The sequence below is a fragment of the Xiphophorus hellerii genome, chromosome 8, assembly GCF_003331165.1.
Source record: "Xiphophorus hellerii strain 12219 chromosome 8, Xiphophorus_hellerii-4.1, whole genome shotgun sequence".
NCBI lineage: Eukaryota > Metazoa > Chordata > Actinopteri > Cyprinodontiformes > Poeciliidae > Xiphophorus > Xiphophorus hellerii.
The window spans coordinates 18,684,453-18,705,542 of record NC_045679.1 but is presented as its reverse complement, the minus strand read 5'-3'; the positions used below and the strand labels follow the sequence as shown (position 1 = coordinate 18,705,542).

At 36.8% G+C, this 21,090-nt stretch overlaps 1 protein-coding gene across 3 annotated transcripts in view; it reads left to right on the top strand.

The window, feature by feature from the left end:
• The window catches only part of dym (dymeclin), a 48,707-nt gene that overhangs the window by 3,955 nt on the left and 23,662 nt on the right, over positions 1–21,090 (top strand). For 2 of the 3 annotated variants that reach the window (XM_032570507.1, XM_032570508.1), the window contains exons 3-14: positions 501–553; positions 686–779; positions 1,445–1,581; positions 1,886–1,958; positions 4,053–4,178; positions 5,131–5,270; positions 13,212–13,397; positions 13,545–13,723; positions 14,323–14,448; positions 14,592–14,705; positions 14,816–14,910; positions 17,986–18,085. In XM_032570507.1, the coding sequence (XP_032426398.1) occupies positions 501–553; positions 686–779; positions 1,445–1,581; positions 1,886–1,958; positions 4,053–4,178; positions 5,131–5,270; positions 13,212–13,397; positions 13,545–13,723; positions 14,323–14,448; positions 14,592–14,705; positions 14,816–14,910; positions 17,986–18,085 (1,423 nt within the window). The remainder of the gene's footprint in view (positions 1–500; positions 554–685; positions 780–1,444; positions 1,582–1,885; positions 1,959–4,052; positions 4,179–5,130; positions 5,271–13,211; positions 13,398–13,544; positions 13,724–14,322; positions 14,449–14,591; positions 14,706–14,815; positions 14,911–17,985; positions 18,086–21,090) is intronic. The other variant, XM_032570509.1, reaches the window with a different exon arrangement.

The window sequence follows — 21,090 nt, the reverse complement described above, 5'->3', positions numbered from 1 at the left end:
CAATCCCGAACCATCACATTGACACTCGTATGTTTGACTTGGGCACAGCGTTCTTCATGTAAAGTGTAACTTTTGGAGCAACTTCCAAAAAGTTCAAATTTGCCCTCATCAGTCCAGAGAATATTTTTCCAAAAGTCTTGGGGATCCTTAAGATTCCTGTAAAGTTTTTTTTTTTGTTGCATCTTGGCATTCGGCTGGGTGAATGGTTGAAGAAATTAATTTTCTCCTGTAGTGGGCCCTGCTGCATCTTCTCTTTGAAGGCAATAGGCTAGATATATATGAAAACCTTTTAGATTTACATATACAGCATCATGGAGTAACCAAAACAATGTTTTACACTCAGACGGGGAAATGCAAAACACCATCTTTTTAAATGTGACTTATCAGCTACTTATTTCAGAAAGAAAAAGGTTCAGAATATAACCTTTGTAAAATATTATGCTCTAACAGAGTGTAGCTTTAATAAAATCTTTTTTTTTCTTCATTTTCAAATTTCACAGTGGCGACTCGAAGTTACTTGAAGAGGCTGTCATCCCACTGGCCAAGACTCTCAGTATGTTGGATATTTACCTCACGGTTGCATTTTTATGCTGGGAAAATGAGCACTTTATATGAATTTTATCTTTGTGTACTCCTGCAATTTTTAATCGTTTTATGGTTTTTATCTTTTCTTTTTTTTCTTCAGTTCAAAACAATCCCAGGACGGGAAACTTTGGTGCTCTTGTGAGAGTTTTTCTGGGCAGAACCAAGGAGCTGAAAATTTCTACAGAATGCCAGGAGTGAGTATGAGAGCATGTCTGAGTAAAAAAAAAATAAACAAACTTGTCTCATTGCATTAAAGATGACAGGGGATATGAACACTGTTGTTGTTTCCTATGAGAGAAATGCTAATTCTGTGTATAAAAACTCCACAGTTACTAACTAAGCACAAGTTTTAGGCCCCAATAATCCACAGATTATTGGTGCCTAAGTAATTTAAACCTCAAGGTAACTTAAAGCTTAAGCTTTTTGTTATCTTTGTCATTCTGCCACTTCCTCAAATTCTTTTTGAAGCAAACGTAAATTGTGGACTGTAACAGTTTCAGTCTATCTATTGGATAATTTCTGTTCCACTCCTTTTACATTTTACATTGTCTATGTTTCATACAGCAACATCTGTGTTTTGAATTATCAACTTTGTTGAAATAAACTTTGTGTTAATCATTTTATCCCACATACCACCTGTTTTTCCTGCTGCCCTCTAGCAGGTGCTACAGGCCCATTAGAACCAGGGCAAACAGACTCATGAACAGTCTGGTGATTCTTGCTCATTTCACTCCTGTTGCTTGTTTTTCCTCATCCTGATACAAAATTTCTTTGCTTAAACTTAAGTGTTAAATAAATATATGGATAAAATAAACTGCAAAATATTGTGATTTGTTTCTGTTTTGTCTTTCTGCCACAGTCAATTATTCATCTGGCAGGCACATAATGCACTGTTCATGATTCGCTGCCTGGTGAAGGTTTTCATCAGAGAGATGAGCGAGGAGGAGCTGCAGCAACAGTTCTCCTTCCAGGAGAGGGCGCCAGGCTCCTGTGGAGGTGAGCTCCATCAGACTGAGCTGTAAATATTGAGATAACGATTTAAAATAGCTTAAAGTATTAGTTTAAGCTATATTATTACAACAATCTAAGGAAAGCAGTGATTGTGAATCAAAAAATGTATTGATTTATGAATCGATAACATAACTGTGAATATTTTTTACATTCAGTTGCACTTAAACAAAGGGAATTGTGTTCACCAGGAATTATGTTGAATAAAAACTCAGATGTGCATGTGTTCCCTCCATTGCTTTATATGGTGGTTTGATCTAAGTAGTTATTTAACTAGAAATTATTGTTTTAGAAGCTGGGAGTGAGGACCTCTTGGAGGAGCTGTTGTTGAATCTCGTTCACCTGATTGTTGAAGTGCCCCTGCTGTAAGTATATCCGAGCATGTGAGGATATGAGTGTCGGAGAAACATGCCTCTGTATTATGAATGACAATATCCTCTAGTGCTCTTATCAAAGTGCTCTTTTTGATAATTACCATTAACAGATTTGTAACTATTAATGGTAAGTTTGACGTGTGACTACAGAAGTATTTTGAAAATTTCTCTTTAAACTAATAATAGTTCTTTTTGTCACTAATGTGTCTTTAGTCCCATCCTTGATCTTTCACTTCTTATAGCCTAAGAAAAAGGAAAACCGTTGTTGTTCATGCAGGCCTTGCACCAGCAAGCTAGAGGTAAAAGCTGGGAACAAAATAAATTGTGAAATAAAAAAAAGGAAATTATGTGTGAGAAACATCTGAAGGCAAAGAGAAAGTGATGTAGAGGTGCAGCGAAAAGGCTTGAAATGAAAGTTCATGAACGTTTCCAGTGAGTGGGAGAGAAGAGAACATAATGTTTGAAAAATAAAATCAGCCTTTACTCCCACTGGGCAGAGCACACACTAACTCTCTGAATTAATGAGGGAATATTTCACTGAGTGGGTGGCTCATCAATGGGTGAATTATTTGACTGACAGTCTACAAGACATACAGGGAGACTGCAGCTCTGCACACATCCCCTTTGCTCTCCACAGAGGCTTGTTAGCCATGTCAAACCAGTTCTCACAAACCGGCTGACATTTGGTATTTCCTCAATACTGCAATGTCCCCTTTTTTTCAAATCTCATGTCTGTACTGGGTCAATTTTGACATTGTCTTCTGTCTAACTCATTTCTTTTCAATGCCCCTTATTCACTATTATTATTTTTTTTCAGTTGTCTTTGGACATCAAAACCTGGCTCTTGTATAAATGCATTCAGCATTCCAACATTATTCATTGTTTCAAGCTTAAAGGCTCCCTGTTTTTCTTCCCTTCGCCACTTTGTGGCTGTCAGCCCATTTCCTCCGTACGTGCTGCTGCTTTGGGAATCGGGCCATTCTTTTGGTGTAGTCTCTCCAAATCTCCAGCAGACTTCTGCACCTTTTGTATCATTGTTTCACATGAGGGATGGATGGTTCTTTTTTTCAGTCCAATACAGAGCAAGCAGAAGCCGTTGATCAAATACTGGCTTATTGACTGGTACAAAAAAGAATGTGTTATTATCCATTTACTGATAGGTTCCCTGTAAATTATTTGCTTAGTCAATGGAAAAAGATGCAGTGGAATTCAGGAACATATAAGCATAAATTTGAGCTTTAAAATCTATATTTTGTTCAAGCAGATTATTTAGAAGTCTGTCAGGTCTTTAAGTTCAAGACATACTTTATTTCTTTTTAAATTTTGACAAGTTTCCTATTTATATTTGTTTGATATCATTTAATAAGGGAAATGGTTTTCTTATTTCAGATTTTTTTGTTGGATGCAAGCATCATTTTCTTGTTTGGTTGTGAAGAGCTCATTTTTGTTGAATTATGTGGAGATCATAGTTTAAATTGACTTTTTTTTAATATTTGTGATTAGCATAAGTAGCACAGATGGTGCAACTAAATGCAAATATCCCTTCAGAATGTAAAGTCTCATCTTAACTCTGAGATTTCCCAAAGGCTTGCAAACGTTTATAAATGTAGCATGTTAAGTGGTTGACAGGATCTGAAAGCTCAGAATAATAAAACGGCACCTTTTCTTTCAGATGTTCAGTCTGCTTGTGTCTTCCTAAGTTGGCTCCATGTCAATTTGCACCTCTGCCAACTATGTGAAACCTCTGTGAAACACACACAAACAGATGTCCTGTCAGCCATTCAGTTACCTTTTTAAATAGGTTTTGGCATTCCCCAACTTTATGTTGGCACTGATGATAGATTTCACTCATCTTCCTTCAGTAACAACTTCAGTACTGAAGAGTGTTATAGTGATCAGGTGGAGTTTACATATGGTTTGCTCAGCGATTTGAAAAAGAAATCTAAGTCTCCTATCAACCACTCAAGTGTCAGCGCTGACTGTTGTCTGCAAAGCTTAATATCAGATGATTCAATTAACCGGGTGATTTTTGCGTATCTTGTAAATGGTAATCATTCCTGAAACTCTGTGCTCCTAATCCTGCAGTGACATCACCTACAGCATTCTGTTTGAAGCAGTGACAACGTTACTGATATTCTTCTCCTATCAACTCTTCCACAAAGACATCCTCCGAGATGGATTAATATACCAGCACATCATGAAGGGACGATGGTGAGAAGTGCATTCATTGTTTTACTGTAAAGTATTGTTAACTTGACTCTGAACCCAAAGTTTATGCAAAGGTTTAATGAAACTGATTATAAAAAGAGTTTCTGTTTTGGGTCTGGAGGAGGCGTGCGGCCTATAGTCTGTATGCTCTTCTTTATTGCATTGCATAATTGTTTTAGATTCCTCTAAATTGATCATGCAACACAATCAATGTAAGAACAAATAGTGGTAAAACTGTCTTGTACTTGGAAATAGCTAGAAACCCTGGGACTCAGTAGATTTGTTATACACAAAAAGCAATATTTAAAGCTCTAGACACATGGTCCAAAAATAACATTTATTGGGACAACTAGACATTTTCTGAAAGATATAATTTATTTTCGGATTTTTTTTTTCAAATTCTCATGTGCTGAGGAAGTTGGACCCTTGCCAGCTGCTTAAGAAGAATGTAAATTATTGTAATTCATAGTTAAGGTATTCATGTTTCTTGACCTTTATTAAACACAAACTTTTATTTATTTTACTGGAATTTGATGTGAAGGACAAAAAAAAATAGAACCCAAAGCAGAAATGAAAATAAAACTTGACTTTGCAAATGGAAATCTAAACAGCCTGACTTACACATGTAATTAGCCACATTACATCTAATGTCCCTAAATAAAATCCATTGCAGTCAATTACTTTCAGACGTCACCTAATTAACACTTGGTAATCAGTCACCTCTCGGTAATTTTACCTGCCCAAAGGTCAAGTCAAAATCCAGACCAAAATTTAAGAGAATTTGTCAAAAGACTTGAAAACTCAAAAATGTATTCTCAGGCCGGTATAGACATACCCTGAGGTTTGTATTTCCATTGTAAGATGATGCAACATCTTTAGAAAATGTTGCATTTTATTGGTTAAAATGCAACATGACAGATTACTGATTTGACCTGTTTTCTTCTCGTTCCCATAGTTTGGAGCTGACTAGTCGACTGGTGAAGACCTTGCTTTATAACTTCATCAGGCAGGAGAAGTGTCCTCCTCCTACAGCCCACATCTTTGAGCCGAAAGCTGAAGGCGGCCTTCTTTATGGGCTGGCGTCTGGGGTGGCAAGTATGTACACAGTCTTAAATAATAGAAGCGCCCCGAAACAAAACATTTGAGGTATTTTTTTATTCATAACTTAGTTCATATCCAGGTTTACAAAGGAATAAGGTTTTAGACTGATAATGTAACTATTTTTAAATAATGCAAGGTTTCAATTTAGATCTTATCATTGAGTTTTTTTATTGCAATATTTTTTCTGGTAGTCTCAGTTTTGTTCTCCCTCTAAATCTGTGGTCTATGACCTAAAAATGAAAATAATAATTAGTCAATTTAATTATGTTTTTTTTTCCCCTTTTCAAGCTGTTTCTTGTAAATTAGTTTTTGGCTCCTGCAGGCCTAAGACATGTTCCAAGAAGACATTGGGGTCACATGCTGGGTGCTTTCATAAGCATAATCACATATCTGGCATTAATTGTTAATTTGCTAAGGCAAAGCTGTAGTGTAAATTAAATTGAGTTCTTATTTCTGCTTGTAACCAAAGAGTCAGAGAAATCTGATTTATGTGGATGAGAGTGATGCGTCAAGAGTAAGCATAGTTTGAGTATTTCGGCCTGCTTGAAAAGGTCTGTGTGTGTGTATTGAATGTTTGTTTGAATGTGAGAATAGGGCAGGGTTTCCCCCACGGATATATGCTCTTTGTTGGTTGTTGGTTGCAGATTCCTATCAGTGAGCAATCACCATTCAGCCCAGCCTGTCTGTCTGTGGCCAGTTGATCGGCTTGATGAGTTATGGTCCCCTGTCCTGTTCTGTAATCCCCTAGAGCCTGTCTGTCTGCAGACGCCTCCCTTATGCACACACACAGGGGCCGACAAAGACACAAACTCTTTTATGCCTAAAGCTCAGAAAGAACACTTGTTTTCTTTCTCTGTGTCAAATGATTAAAAGCATCAGGAGATGTGGAAAATCTACAACAAATGGATGTTTTCCCATGTGATTATAATGAATCACTGTTGTATGTTTTTGCAGTGTAAAAATACTACTTATGAAGGCGGCACGAAGGGCTTTTTTGGGGGGGATTTTATATGATGATTTTTATTTATTTTGGATGCAAGTGGATCTTTTTCCCCTTTCCAAATGACTATCTAAAAGGTGTGGCATGTTTGTTATTTTTGCTGTCATCACAGCTGAAAGTCTTTGTGGTACTCTTCCACTAGCTTTGCAGATCTAGAGATGGAGATTCTTTCTAATTCTTTTCTTGATATAATGAGGCATGTTTCTGCTTGTTTTGTGATGATTTACCTTTGTTGAAGATCTCCAAGGTTTTTAGACTGAAAGGCCTCTTTGCCATTACCCAAATTTTTAGCTTTCTCCTCTGATTCAGGTCGAGAGTTAGAAAATGTTAACATTTCTGCTATTCAGAAGAAACGTGTTATAAATGCAAAAGACTACTTTATTTCTACACTTGCCAGGGTTTTTGAATAATTCTGGGCTTAATTTTTGTGTACATAAATAATCAATAGAAATTATTTGAAAAAACTGTGCTATACCAAAAATGTAATAAAAATGGAACATTTTTATCTTTTATAAGGTTTTCTTCATGCCTCTGGCATGTACAAAGAGATCCTTGAACCCTAATGACAACTCGGAATTTTTAAACATTAATTTCATTTTTTTTTATCACTGACATCCTTATCAGTGGTACTAGGAAATAAAACCAAAAATCATAACCAAGATATATCTTTTTTTTTTTTCTTTTTTTAATTCAAAATATCATTTGAGACTAAAAGCCTTGAGCATTACAAAGGGTTCTTACACTTCATCTTTTGGTTGGTTTTGAATGTCTGCACTTAATTCTAAAGGAATCCATCAGTACTGTTGATGGAGTGCGTTTGTTACTTCTTGCTGAAAGGCAGAAACGTCAGTGTCTTGGAAATCTCTCAGATATTTCAGTCTAGACACAAAAAGATGAGTCAAATGTCCCGCATTACTGTCTAAAGTGCAATACCAGTAAAGTGGGTGAGAAGGTTTTCACAGAATTACACTATCGAAAACATCAGTGTCATTTCTGTTCAAACTCCATGCGAAATGTTTATGAAGCGCTGTAGCCATTTTCCCTCTAAAAGAATAGTTCATAACAGAGCCACAAAATCTCACTTATTATATTGACTGTGTGTGTCATTTGTCAATCGGATCATATTTTAAAATATCATTAAGATTTTTTTTTCCGGATGTCATTGTGTTAAGATTTGATTTGTTTGGCATTTATTATAAGACTGTGGATTGATGAGATGTGTTTGGATTTTGTTTTTCTCTTTAACAAGTGTTTTTTTGCATTTAAATATCTGATATTCCAAAGAGTTTATCAGCAGTAGAGAGCATGCCGTTTTGGATAATCATTGCATCTCTGGAATATGCGTGTGTGTTTCTTCTCCTCATGCTTGGCCAAGACTTTGGCCTGAAGCTCTGATGTTCTGTTTCTTTTGCTGTTATGCAAGTAAAGAATTGGTACATTGTGTTTGTCCACCAGAAATTCACTCCTCTGCCTGTATTGCAGCATAGTTTAATGTCTTGCCAATCTGTCCCAACCTTAGTTTATTTTTACTGTTGTGTTCATTTTATCCACTGTTTTGTTGTGGACTTATTTTTTTAAATAACTGCAACAGAAAAAAAACAGACATTGAGTAAATATTACCAATATTTATGTCTGCTTAATTTGAACTGAAATAGTATGTAATGGAAATATTTTCACTAACATTTAGATGGGAGATTTGGGTTTAGGATTGGTTGTTTAATTAGAGTAAAGGTTTTCTACAGTCACAAGGAGATTACATAAAACTTTAATTTGGACACAATGACCTAAAACCTAGACTCATTAAAAATAGACGGCCTTGTATTCTATTGAACTCTGCTTTTTGGTGCTTATTTACTACTGTTGCAGAGAATGTTCAAGATTTTAACTTGTATAATGTAAACATCTAATCTACTTCAATCTCCTACAGTCTAGCCTTTAGTCAACATGTAGTTCTCACAGTATTATAATCTTTAGTAAAAATAAGATGGTTTCATGATATCATAGTATTTGCACAAATACTATAAGACACTACAATTTCTATAAGACACTAAGGTACAAAATGTACATTATGATTTTATATTTACAAGAGAAAAAATATAATTATTAGCTTTTAAGCAAAATACTAAGACATAAACTTAAGCATAAATCATTTGTACCCCTGGCAGATTTAAAATTACCGTATTGTAAAGAAGGTTTGTTGTGATGGGGAATGAGATGTGCATCTCGCTAAAGTTATGTCATTTTAAAACGAGCATCAATGATTTCAAAAAAAAAAAAAAAAAAATTATGTTTACATTTTGTCTTCTTGCTGACAAGTGTTTTGCATGTTTCCAGTGGTATTTTGATGACTTTCCTTTGAATTCCAGGTGCTTGAGGTTGGAAGGTCTCCTGGAAATCACTCTAACATAAAGATCTCAAGTGGTGATTCTGGCTACTCCAAAACTTTAGCATAATTGCAAGTCAGATGAGAGAAATTGAAATTATATTTAAAGAGTACTTTAAAGTTAAATCTACTTGGGTATGAATGAATTTGGTCTTAAGTGTATCTATTACCATATGTATACATTGTAATAATTTGGATGTTGACTAAAGCAAAAACTTAGAAACACCAATTACATTTGATATTTGTGTCTAGTCTTTATTGTAGATAACATTCTGCTCTGTCCAGTAACACAAGAAGACCAAGCTGTAATGTACAAGTTTGTTAAGTCAAATTATCAGCTCCAGTGGTCAACCTGCTTCCGACTGATTAACTGGTTGTAAACAGTTAATACACTGAACTAATATGACCTCTTTCTAATCAAACAGTAGCCTAAAAGAGCTTTAAAACCTTGATGCTCAATCGGTAAATTGCAGAAACTTTGCTGTGTGGTGGAAGAAGCTGAATTTGAACTTGCCACACGCCAATTGACTGTAGTTTATATTTTCCAATGATCTATAGCCAACTTGCTGCTTGCCAACTTTAGTTTTATTAGAGTTATCATTATACAAGTGATTTGGTTGTGTGTTATTTTAGTTTCCAAACCCTGTTTTCTATGTTTTTCTCTAACAGTGGTCCAAGTAGTGAATTTTTCTGTCATTTGGGGCAAAGAAGCATGTAAAAACCTTCTTTCAGCCAGCTTGGAGGCAATCCACATCAAGGGCAGGGGAGGTGGAGGATGCACTGTTTTACTATGTGATTCATTGAGCCACAGAAAACAAGTCATTCTGACTTTCTATCCCATCTCTAAAAGGGATTTTAGGCTGTAGGAACATCAGCATTACAAAATGTTTTAGCAGTTTCAAAACCTTTGACTTTTCAAAACCTTGGTTTACCTTGATATAAAATCTACACAAGATTAAAAAACACATCAGTGTTAAATATATTGATTGAGATTTATTAAGCTTTAAGATATTGATCACTGAGCTCTGTATCAGCTGGAAGGATAAAGGACATACAGTACAGACCAAAAGTTTGGACACAACTGTGTGTCCAAACTTTTGGTCTGTACTCAATACAGAACAAAAGTTTGGACACACTTTCTAATTGAATTCAATGAGAAGGTGTGTCCAAACTTTTGGTCTGTACTGTACATAAGTGGTAATCTGACTTTGAATGCATTGTACCTAAAACGTTGCAGCCTAGAAAGTTTTGCTGTCATTTGCAGATGCAAAATGTCATATGTTGAAATGGTAACAAGAACCACAATTTGAACATCCCATGGCAACAGTATTTTGTTTTTTGTTTGTTTTTTGTCTCATCATAAGTTGTCGTCAATACTCCCAAATTCTGACATTCATCGTATCACTACTTTTCTTTTCCTGACTTCTCTCTCCTCCTGTATGCCGTCCTACAGCCTAAGCTTTGTAACCTTATTTAGTTCATGTGCCGTGCAGGCAGACAGGGAGAGGGCACCAAGCCAGACGGATAACAAAACAGCACCCACAAAGGTGAAATAAAGCGTGTGTGTGCAGGAAGCGTGGCCGCCAGACTGGGCTCCCTGACACCGCTGGACCAGTCACTCTGGTGCCAGAGATCTGATGAACAGGACTCCATCCGAACTCTCATTGGTTCACCTTTTCCCTTTCTCTCACTCCTGTTTCTGGTCGGATGTCTTCTTGCCCAGATATGATAGGAATTTCTTTCCCTTGTCACTAGAATTGAATTCACATAAAATCACTTTAAAAGGCTGTTATAGCACGTTAGCAAATAAATTAGGTCAAGTATTATACCTCCATGTGTGCATTTAGTAATATACGCAGATATGTGTTCTGATTTTCCAGCTTTCAGCTCTAGATGGCACCAAGTCCTCTTGTCTTTGTCTCAGACTCAGTAGCTTGATCTATAACGCTCTGTCACTGGTTCTATGCTGTTTGGTCGTGCAGGCAGTTGCGGTAGACTTGCTGGAGCCAGAGACAGTCATCTGTGTACGTTGGTGTTCATGTTTCCCATGCTTCTCGTGATGCCTGACATGGCCAGCCAGCGCTTTAGTGACTCTGCAACAAATTCTGACGTCTGTGTCTCTGATCCCAGAGCAGAACAAATATCCTCACCCTCGGTGTGTCCCGCAGTTCCAGTTTCTCTTTGTTGAGGCACTCTCTATGCTGTTTCAAATTTCAGGTGCTGTGAAATGATCTGTGTGACTTCATTGTGCCTCCTTTTGCTGTGATTACATCAGTCTGAGTGCAAATAGTCCTTCGTCAAAGTCATACTAACAATAATGTGACAAAACACACTTATTTCTAGCAGCCTTCACTGCTATTCATGTAATTTTTAGGAAGATTTTCATCTCATTATTTACATGTGTGTTTGCACCTTTACTCCTTCACACCTGATGGTCTCGCAGCATCATGTCTGGCTCCGACTCAGAACCGATTTTAACAAAATTATATCTATAAGCTTCCTGCACGCATTCTACTCTGCTACAACGCTGGCACAATTTATGATGTAGCACTGAGGAAAATAGGTCGTTTAGCAGCTCAAGTGACAGACTTCCCTCAGGCAAAACCAAACGAGTAAATATTGAACTGGATTTTGTCATGTGGAAAGAAGCATGACTCCAGATGAATATTAATGTCTTGGTCTAAGCTGTTAAATAGAAACCAATGGCAAATATAATAACAGAGTTGCACCAAATATTTTGATCAATATAATATTTATCAAATTTTTCTTTTGTTACCCCTTCATCATGTATATGTGGAATCATTCTCTTTGCTTATTTGTTTAAAGGTTTTAGTTTAATGTTTGAACATTTATTTCAAGTCTGTTTCACATACAGAGATGTCTTCTTGATATTTCAGTGTAAATTGCCTAAAGGACCTTAAAGTCCTGTTGTTGTCATACATCTGAGCTAACAAGAGAGTTTATGAGAGAGCAGTGAGTAGGTGTAAGCATCTAAAACCAGCATAGCTGTTCCCACTTAGAGGACCCTCAATGCCAGTGTCATTTATGTCAGCAGGTATTATTGGAGGACATGACCTTGTTGAAAGATTGACTTATGAAAAGCAGAGGCATTTTAACAAGAGGCTTGTATTTGCAGTCATAATGTGGAAACGTTCGTGAAAAGAGCTTTAGTTATGTTTGAAAATACCAAGCACTAAAAAGCTGCTTGTTAGAGTGCATGTTCTATTAAAAAGTAATTGTGCATATTTTTGCTGGATCACATCACTGTATTGTAACTGCTTACACTCCTGCTTGAAGTCGGGCCTGTAAGCAGTCCTGACTTCAACTAAGTTGTGAGCTAAGTTGGATCTGTTACTTCTTACCGGTCCTTAAATCCAGTTTTGCTGTCAAAATCCAGCCTCAGAAGTAAAAATGGGATCTAAATATTTGACTAAAGCCCATTAGTGTCCTAATTGACAATGAGAAGCCAATAGTGAGCATTTTAAAAACAATAGCCTCTTAGGTTCATACCCAGTTTGCTGACAAAACACTTTATGAATAATTTTAGCCTGATTTCCCCTTATCCTCTTATTTCACAAAGAGATCCTTTAAGATCTTAAACAGTCTTCTTAATGCCAGCTGACTGTAAACTATTTACCATTTTCATTCTTTTCGATTTGACTTTTGACATCATCTTCATCAGTACCTTCACTCTGTTGCAGGTCTGGTGGCACTTGTATGTAAAATGGAGAAAATGTCAGAATAAAGAATCTTGCTCTCTAAAATAGCTTGCGTTTTACCATTATTCCAAAAACAGAAAGCTCCCTATTTAGTATGTTGAAATTCAAGGATAGTTTTAGGACATCAAGTTGACACATTTCCATTTGGTTGATGGCTTACCTGATAAGTTACCAGGTAGATTTCCACTGATAAGCTTCCCTAATTATTCATTCAAAATATGTTTTTTAGTCTTCCTGTTGTGAGCATCTTGGATTTATGTATATTTTGGGGCAACCTACAGTTTCCTTAATTAAAAAAAAAAAAAGGCAAAACAATTTCTTCTGTGTTTTTCTCTGACGTTATGCTAAACTCTATACCGATCCTGAAAATAGCCATCTTTGAGTGTTCTTGCAGTAATAAATTCTGCACCAAAGAGTCTTTTGGTTTGAACACTATCAATTAGCAATTAGGTTTGATATAATTATGAATTGAAAAAAAGGTAAAATTTGGGGGTTTCTCAATAGCTGGTTGGATCTGGTTTAGCTAAAAATCAGTCAGTTGTAGTCAACAAGTTTCATAAAAAAATCATAAAGCCTCTTGTCACTTTTTAGCTTTGACTTGTGTCTCTGTATTTCATCCATAACAGTTTGCTTTTTGAAGACCCTTTTCTATCAAATGAAGTGCTTACAATTTTATTGGGTTATTTCTCTCTTTTATTAAATTAAAGCATTACAGTAAAATATAATTCTTTCAAATGGTTCAATATATCCTAAAAATCAACTTTGTGTGAATGTTTACATCTTGTATCTATTGATAAATATTTCTTGGTGCTATTTGTTCTCTTTCTCTCTAGGTGGTCTGTGGAGTGTCTTCACTCTTGGTGGAGCTGGTAATAGTGCCGGGATAGACCAGGACAACAATCTTTTACCTTTATCCAATCAGAGCCTCCTGCTTCTGCTGGTATTGGCCAATCTAACAGACGGGCCTGACTGGCCCAACCCCTTCCGCCAGGCTATCACTTGTTTCAGAAATACACAAGGTAATAACTGTACGAAAGACAAGATATTCGCTATGTTCTGCTGTATAGCTTCAAAACTCTTATGCACAGCACTCGTATGACTCGTGCCAGATGGCAATAAAACAGTGTTGGTAGTAATCCTCACAATATTTACCCTTCCTCCTGTAGACACATCGTCGCTGCCTGTGGAGCCACCTCACACTTTCCAGATCAATTTCAACAGCCTGTACACCGCTCTGTGTGAGCAGCAGCGCTCCGACCAGGCCACTCTGCTGCTCTACACCCTGCTCCACCAGAACGCCAACATGAGGACGTACATCCTGTCAAGAACTGACATGGACAATCTGGTGGGTGGGGGGGAAGCTATAAAGTGCCTCTTATTCTATCAATATTCCAGCAGTTAGATATTTTCAGGAAGGTGGAAGGAACAGCCGTGGTTAAAAATCAATTTTAGTGTCATTGAGTGCCTTTGTAATTTTTTTATCCGTTCAAACTGGTATAGAGGCGATAATGTTTGATTTATGACCAAACACTATGGTTCAGTAAACAGGCATAGGTGTGCGCAGTGACAGATGGTGCTCTTTCTGTCGGTAGGAACCAGTGCCAGTTATTTTATGTCACAGTATACAGTCTTTCAAACACGATATTTGATCCAACGTTGGGATTTTCTTTCTCCATTGACGTTCCCAAATTGTTTGGAATTTTCTAAAATAAATATTCAGCATGAATTTATGTTGTTACAAGAAATGAGTCATTTATTTTGAACCTATTAAGTCACTTTTTCCGAAGATAACAACAAATCTGTATATTCCCAGCTCTAGTCTGATCTGGAATTTATTTGTAGACCAGGGCCTTTAGCTGATCCGTTTTCTGACTCTACCTTATACCACTTAATTTTACAAAGCTTTATGTGTAAATATTGAGCTCTGTCTCAATCTTTTCTCAGGTTTTGCCCATCCTCGAGATCCTTTACCACGTAGAGGACAGAAATTCCCACCATGTCTACATGGCCCTTATTATTCTTCTTATTCTTACGGAGGACGATGCCTTCAATCGCTCCATCCATGAGGTGGTAGGTAGACGCACTTTATTGTGCATGCCACAGCTCACATCTGGAAGTGAAGAAAAGAAATCTTCGCTTTCTGGCACTAAAGTCAATCATTCATAAAGTTTTCAGTAGCCGCGTGTCACAACTGTCCCCTTGTCGTCTTTCAGGTGTTGAAAAACATTTCATGGTACACAGAGAGGTCACTGACAGAGATCTCGCTTGGAAGTTTGCTCATCCTGGTTGTCATTCGCACCATCCAGTTCAACATGACACGGACAAGGGTAAAAGAGACTCAGACACAAATACATTTTTTGACAAGATTTTATACTAAAGAACTCAGTCAGTACTCATCTAGTGAACTGGTTCTTTGCTGTGTTGTGTGCATTGTCAGGATAAGTACCTACACACCAATTGTCTTGCTGCACTTGCCAACATGTCAGCCCAGTTTCGAAGTCTCCATCAGTACGCCGCTCAGCGCATCATCAGGTAAGTGCATACTTAGATATATCAGGAGTGTTATGGTGTTTGTACCAAAAATATCTGGTTGACTTGTTGTGTGGTGTTGTTTTACAAGTCAACATATACAGCAAGGTTATGTCCCAAACTAAGAGCACTATGTAATGTTCTGTAGCACAGTTTAAAAAACAAAATAGGGGTCTAAACATTAAGGAAAATCACAGTTGGGTATGCTTCATTCAATGAAAACAGTTAAAAAAGGATATGACTTTTGTTTCTTTTTTTTACTTTGGTCTGCAGTTCAATTTCTGAAAAGTGATTTTATGTTCTAAAACTTAGTGTAACTTGGAGAACTCACTGGAGATTTTGTTGGATTTATTTAAGTAATTAAACACACATAAGCATGCAAAGCCAATGCATGGATAGATTATACAACAATATAACCACTTGGGGCGTGCTGTGGTGGCGCAGGGGGTTAGCACGCCCCACATTTGGAGGCCTTGGTCCTTGACGCAGACGTCGCGGGTTCGACTCCCTGACCCGGCGACCTTTGCCGCATGTCCTCCCCCCTCTCCTCGCCCCTGTCCTGTCTGCCACTAGTAGTGGCTAGTACTAGCTAGTGGCTAGTACGAGCTAGTGGCTAGTACGAGCCACTAGCGCTGCAAAAACTCTTCGGAGGAAAAAAAAACAAAACAAACAATATAACCACTTGAAAATGATTAATGTTGACGTCAATCTTTTTTTTTTTTTAAGTGCCCATATTTCAATTCAAACAATAGCACATTTATTCTTTAAAAGTTTCATATTTAATGTCTTAAAATGTAATTTGCTACCTGACAAAGGCTACTGAGTCTCTCCCTTGGTTTTCCTAATGTTGCATAACATTGTTCTCTGCACAAAGGGCCTCAATAGAAGGCTGAAGAGGACGAAGCCCAAACCAAAGCACATACACACAGATACACACACACTCAGTGACATCAGGTCATTCATGGCTGTTTGTTCACTGCAGGCACACGGGAAAGAACGTTTCCTTCCTTGAAGACGTGCGCACATTCACGCAAATTCAAGGATCCTCTTATCTCGCTGCCTGTGTCTCTGTCCCTATGTGTGACTGGTGGTTTCAGACTGAGAGGAAAACTGTCTCAGTGTGTACACTTGTGCCCAGCATTAATGTAGAGCAACTGACTACGTCTGATGATGATGATCAGTGTGATTGCTTGGGTTGGGCTTAGCTGGTTGGCCTGCTGCAAGATAAAGGGAATTTCCTGCCAGGAATTACCAAATGTCAGCCAGAGTGCACTGAACTCTGCCCCACATCTGACCTCAGAGAGAATCTTAGATCCTGCTGTTGATGTTGCCTTCCTTATTATTTTATGCCCATTGTTGCTCCCTTGCAGAAATGCTGTTATGTAAGCTTATGCATCTGTAGACTCAAATCAGGTCACCATTCGCTAAAGATAGGAATCAGGCAAAATAAAATAATGCAGTGCATCTTCTGTCTGTTTTGTATAAAATGTATCTGGAAAACAATGGAGACTGGCGTCAGACTACGTGCAAGTATGTGGCACTGTGATGTACAGTAGGTTAGCAACAGTTCAGACTTCATGAAGTAAGAAAATTGAATCGGAGTGCAAGTATATTGATACAATGCCAAGTTATATTGTAGTTTCGCCAACATCTCATAAAGTCCAGGTACATCTCAATAAATTAGGATATTATTGAAAAGTTGATTTATTTCAGTAATTCAGTTCTGCAAGTGGAACACATTATTTAAATTAATTACACACACGGATGTTTTTCAGCCTTTACGCCTGTTAATTACTGCTTACAACTGGTGAAAACAGTATTTAAGATTAGAATATTACATCAGTCCAACTAAACACTTTAAATTCAGAAATGTGAGCTTAATCAAAAATATCTTTAGTACATGCTTAGATGTTATTTTTAAAAGATACTGTTAAGCTGACAAATGAGCCTCATTGGATCACATATTTTAATTTACTGAGATGTAGTGGATTTATTTGTATACTCTTATAAAAGCTTTAATCTATTTTGTACCAGTTTTCCTTTTTTTTTTTTTTTTTACATTGCAAAAAAAACATTTCAGGCTTAAGTTACATAAAAACGTCTTGGATCTTTTTTCATCACTGCTTCAGTTTATGTTGAAGTGGGGACAGATCAACTAGTCATCCTGCAGTATTGTATGTTAACACACCAGATGGAGCTTGGTTGGTGGTCTGTCATTCGAAATGAAAAAAACCCTGATAGTTTAGAACAACAGGTCTTTATATGATTCTAATAGAGGCTTGAGCAGCATATCTGGAGATGAGAGGGAGATCTCCACATAGTTGATCCAGTTCCTTCATTCAGCCAATTTTCTTGGATCAAGACCACGGTGGTATTTTGCATGTGTAAATTTCCTGTGCTGACAGATGAACATGTGGGTCTTTAGTGGGATTTATCAGAGCGCTCTTTGTGTTTCTTCTGCCCTTTGCATTTTGTGGGATAGAGTAAATTTTACTTTTGGAATGCAAATTAAAGGTTTGTCCTCTCCTGGGGCCACAAATGCTACAAACCTGAATGTTAAAAATGGATGAAATGAGAAAAAACAGTAAAACATGGAGCTTTTTTCCCCCTCAAACATAAATATGTTTGTTGAGTTACTCAAACCCAAAGTTACTCCATCAAACTGGCTTTATGTCTGCACCCATGTAGTCATACATTATCCTTACGTGTACTGTGGTCCAGTCGCCTTAAGAGGAGTAATCATAATTTGTAGATTTTCAACTCCTGTAATTTCAAAATCATCCCATGAGAAAGTCTGGATTACTTTGAAGACTCGTTAATAATAATTACTTTTGAAAAGCTTCATTTAGAAATAAAAACAGTCATGTCTCAATAATCATCTATCTTAAAGTGAGGCTTCTGGCTTTTAAAGGAGAACGAAGACTACCATTTCAGCATTAATCATCTATTAGTTTCAGAAACGGAAAACATTCCAGCTGGCTACTTGGCTCCTTTGTGCTTAACTTGGTGTACCATTCATCAGTTGCTGGAGCTCTCAGTCTTATGTCTCTCTTTCTGTCTCTCTGTTTTTCCCGTCAGTTTATTTGCTTTGCTTTCCAAAAAGCACAACAAGGTTTTGGAGCAGGCAACACAGTCTCTAAGAGGCAGACAAGGCGACAACGCAGCCTTGCCAGACTACGTGAGTAAAGCACACATACGCACTCACACTTTCGCTAAGTGGGAATAAAGTTTATTAATAGCTGCTGAATTGTGTCTACATGGATAAGAAGCAGGAATTTGACACAGACATGTGTGACCCTTTAATGTGAGGTGCTGGGATTTTTTATAAGACATTAGTGGGACAAGGAAGGCATTTAACTGGGAAAATATGTAAGGACGACTAGAAAAGCAATATGGTGTTCAGAGTGTAGTGAATATTTATATAAAGAAAGAACATGGGGGCTGTTTTCTTCAGCAAGATGTAGAGAAGTAATAATGTGTTAAATTTGTACTTCTAGAAGTTAGAAACCCATATTCCAAGTTGGGGAAAATTAAGCGGATGCTTAATCCTGGTTTTCCAGTTGCACACCTCTTAGTACTGTGCAAAGCACTTGAAATCCAGGCCAATTAAAATAGCATATTTATTATAACAGTCGTTTTTCTAATTAAATGACTTAAAAGAAATTATTTAAATTTACCCGAGTTTGACTATTTCATTAACATGTCTGAGAACTCGCCATTGGTCTTCAGAGCAGCCCACAATATGCTACATTGACATTTGACATTAAGAATTTATAGACAAAATTCCTGTCATTGCATTTTATTCCAACCTTTTACTGACCAATTAGGTGCATTTTTACTAAAATACCCACAAGCAAGTACATGATGCATTTATGTCAATTTTGGACACAACAGATGAGGAAATTTTGATGACTGACAGATATGATTACACCTATTATCAAAGATGCCTTCCTTCAGGGTAATTTAGTGTGTCTACGTGGACATGTTGCTTTTATGTTGGTTGTTTTTTTCTTATTGTAGTGTCTGTCTGATGAAGCTCTGTACAAATCATGTCAGCACACATGTTGAAGCACATAAGCACATGTAATGCAATTACCAGCCTTGTTGAGACATCTCATTCCTTAAAGGCTTGTTTTTAATGCCTTTAAAAACAAGGCATTGTTTTTAATCACATTCAAACAATATGCACTGTTTACGGGTAGCAATGGAAAACACACAAGTGTTGCTGTGCTAAAGATATCCGTTTAGAGAAATGAGGCAACTCTGTGAATATGGAGCAAGAAGTCAAAGTGAAGGGTCATCTGCACAACAGTGCTGGTGCGTTTATCAAAAATTCAGTGTGTTGCTCAAGGGTGTGTGGCAAATCTTCAGCATATTTCTTGGGAATTTTGCAAGAGTTGTCTTTTCCTTGAAAAGCGTCTGACTTCCAGTCTGGGTCACAGACTTAGAAAAGAGTCGATCAAGTTTTCTGATGCAGCTGTTATCCTTCAGCTTAGTCTACACCAACTATATGTGACATTGGTTCCCATGTCTACTCTCCAGCTCCAGAGGCATATTGACATCTGCTGATGAAAAGTACCATGTGTTGTTTGGCTTCAGACCACGGACACACACTTACACAAAACAGAAACATACAGTGTCTTGTAAAAGTAGTCACACCCTGGAACTTTTAATGTTACAGCCATAAACCTTGATGCAATTTATTAGGCATTTATGTGAAATACCAACACAAAGAAGTTCATAAATTGAAAGTTAGAAGTGTAGTAATTGTTTTATTTTTAGTGCATTTTTTCCAGCTTTCTCTATTCGATGAAATTCAGATACCTAAATAGTAAATGGAGAACTGCCTACTACTAGAGAAACACCATCCACTATATTATACCTTTCACTGTGGTTAATTTTCTTTCAAATCATCAGGATTTTGACTTATTGTGACAATGTTCAATTTTATATGATGATGTTTACTTGCCCCAAAAACTACTTCTAGTATTGTTGGGATTCTTACGATTTCTGTTTGTTCCACAATTTGTTTTCAGTGAGCAGAAATTAATATAAATAAATAAATAAATGCAGTTATGGAGTGCTTCTTAGTAATGAAATTGGAGAACTGAATGTAGCCTATTCAATAATCAAAAGAATTGTTCTTTTTTTTTATTCTCACATTGCCTCTGTTCTGTTCAAGAGGATGCAGCAGATGGCTCTTGTGAAATAAGAACTACTGTATGTTTTCTCTTGTTTTCATAATCCTGACTTGTTACCCATGTCTTACCTTTCATGGTAATTGCTTATTAAGAAGGCACTTCTAAGTACAGCCTCAGGAGAGTTTCTCATGCTTGTCTTCTTTCTGGTAAAGATCTAAAAATTTAAATTACTCAGCCTGTTGTGATGTCAGGTTTGAGTGGTTTTTAGGTGTGGCACCTGACAATGGCAGCTCCTAGAAATGGTTGGCTCCTTCGTTGACTCATGATGATTAATGCTGTAACTAAGGTTTCAACTTGACTCAAACTTTGTGATTATGATGAATGGAAATGTTTTAAATTGCTGTTTGTTTTTATGTAAAAGTCTTTATAGCAGTGCACAATTTCCTGATGCTAATTCATAAATTGTACCATTCCAGTATCTGGGACATTTTTTAATTACAAAACACATTTTTTATTAAAAATCATGTTGCCCAAGTTCCTTGAAAATCAAATTTCTATTGCTGCTCGTCATCTCAAGTGTTTTGCAGGATTCACAGCCCCTTCTCATGAAAATAATGATTTAAATAAAACAATTCATAAGCATCTTCTGATTTCATCTTACAAGGAAAATTATTAGAACTAACAAAGCAATTAAGCATTCTTCAGAAACTTTAGTGCTGCTGTGTGCATCGTGTTTGTGACTGATCTAAATGTTGGTGTCTTTTAACCTCCATCATAGCGGGTAAGAAAAACAACATAGAAGTGACAAATAGCCAAGGTAATAATCATGATTTAAATGTTTCACTAATGAGATGATTCTGCTTTGTAGTTGTAACGTTGTTGTTTTAGCCTTTCAGTGAGTATTACAGGAAACACTTGTTTTCATTATTAAAAAAAGACCACAGATTTCAATTCCACTGTTAAATTCATCTTGTTGTCTTTTATTCAAAACAAATGTTGTCTCAGGGGCACTTTACAAAATAAACAGATTTTAGTGAAATAT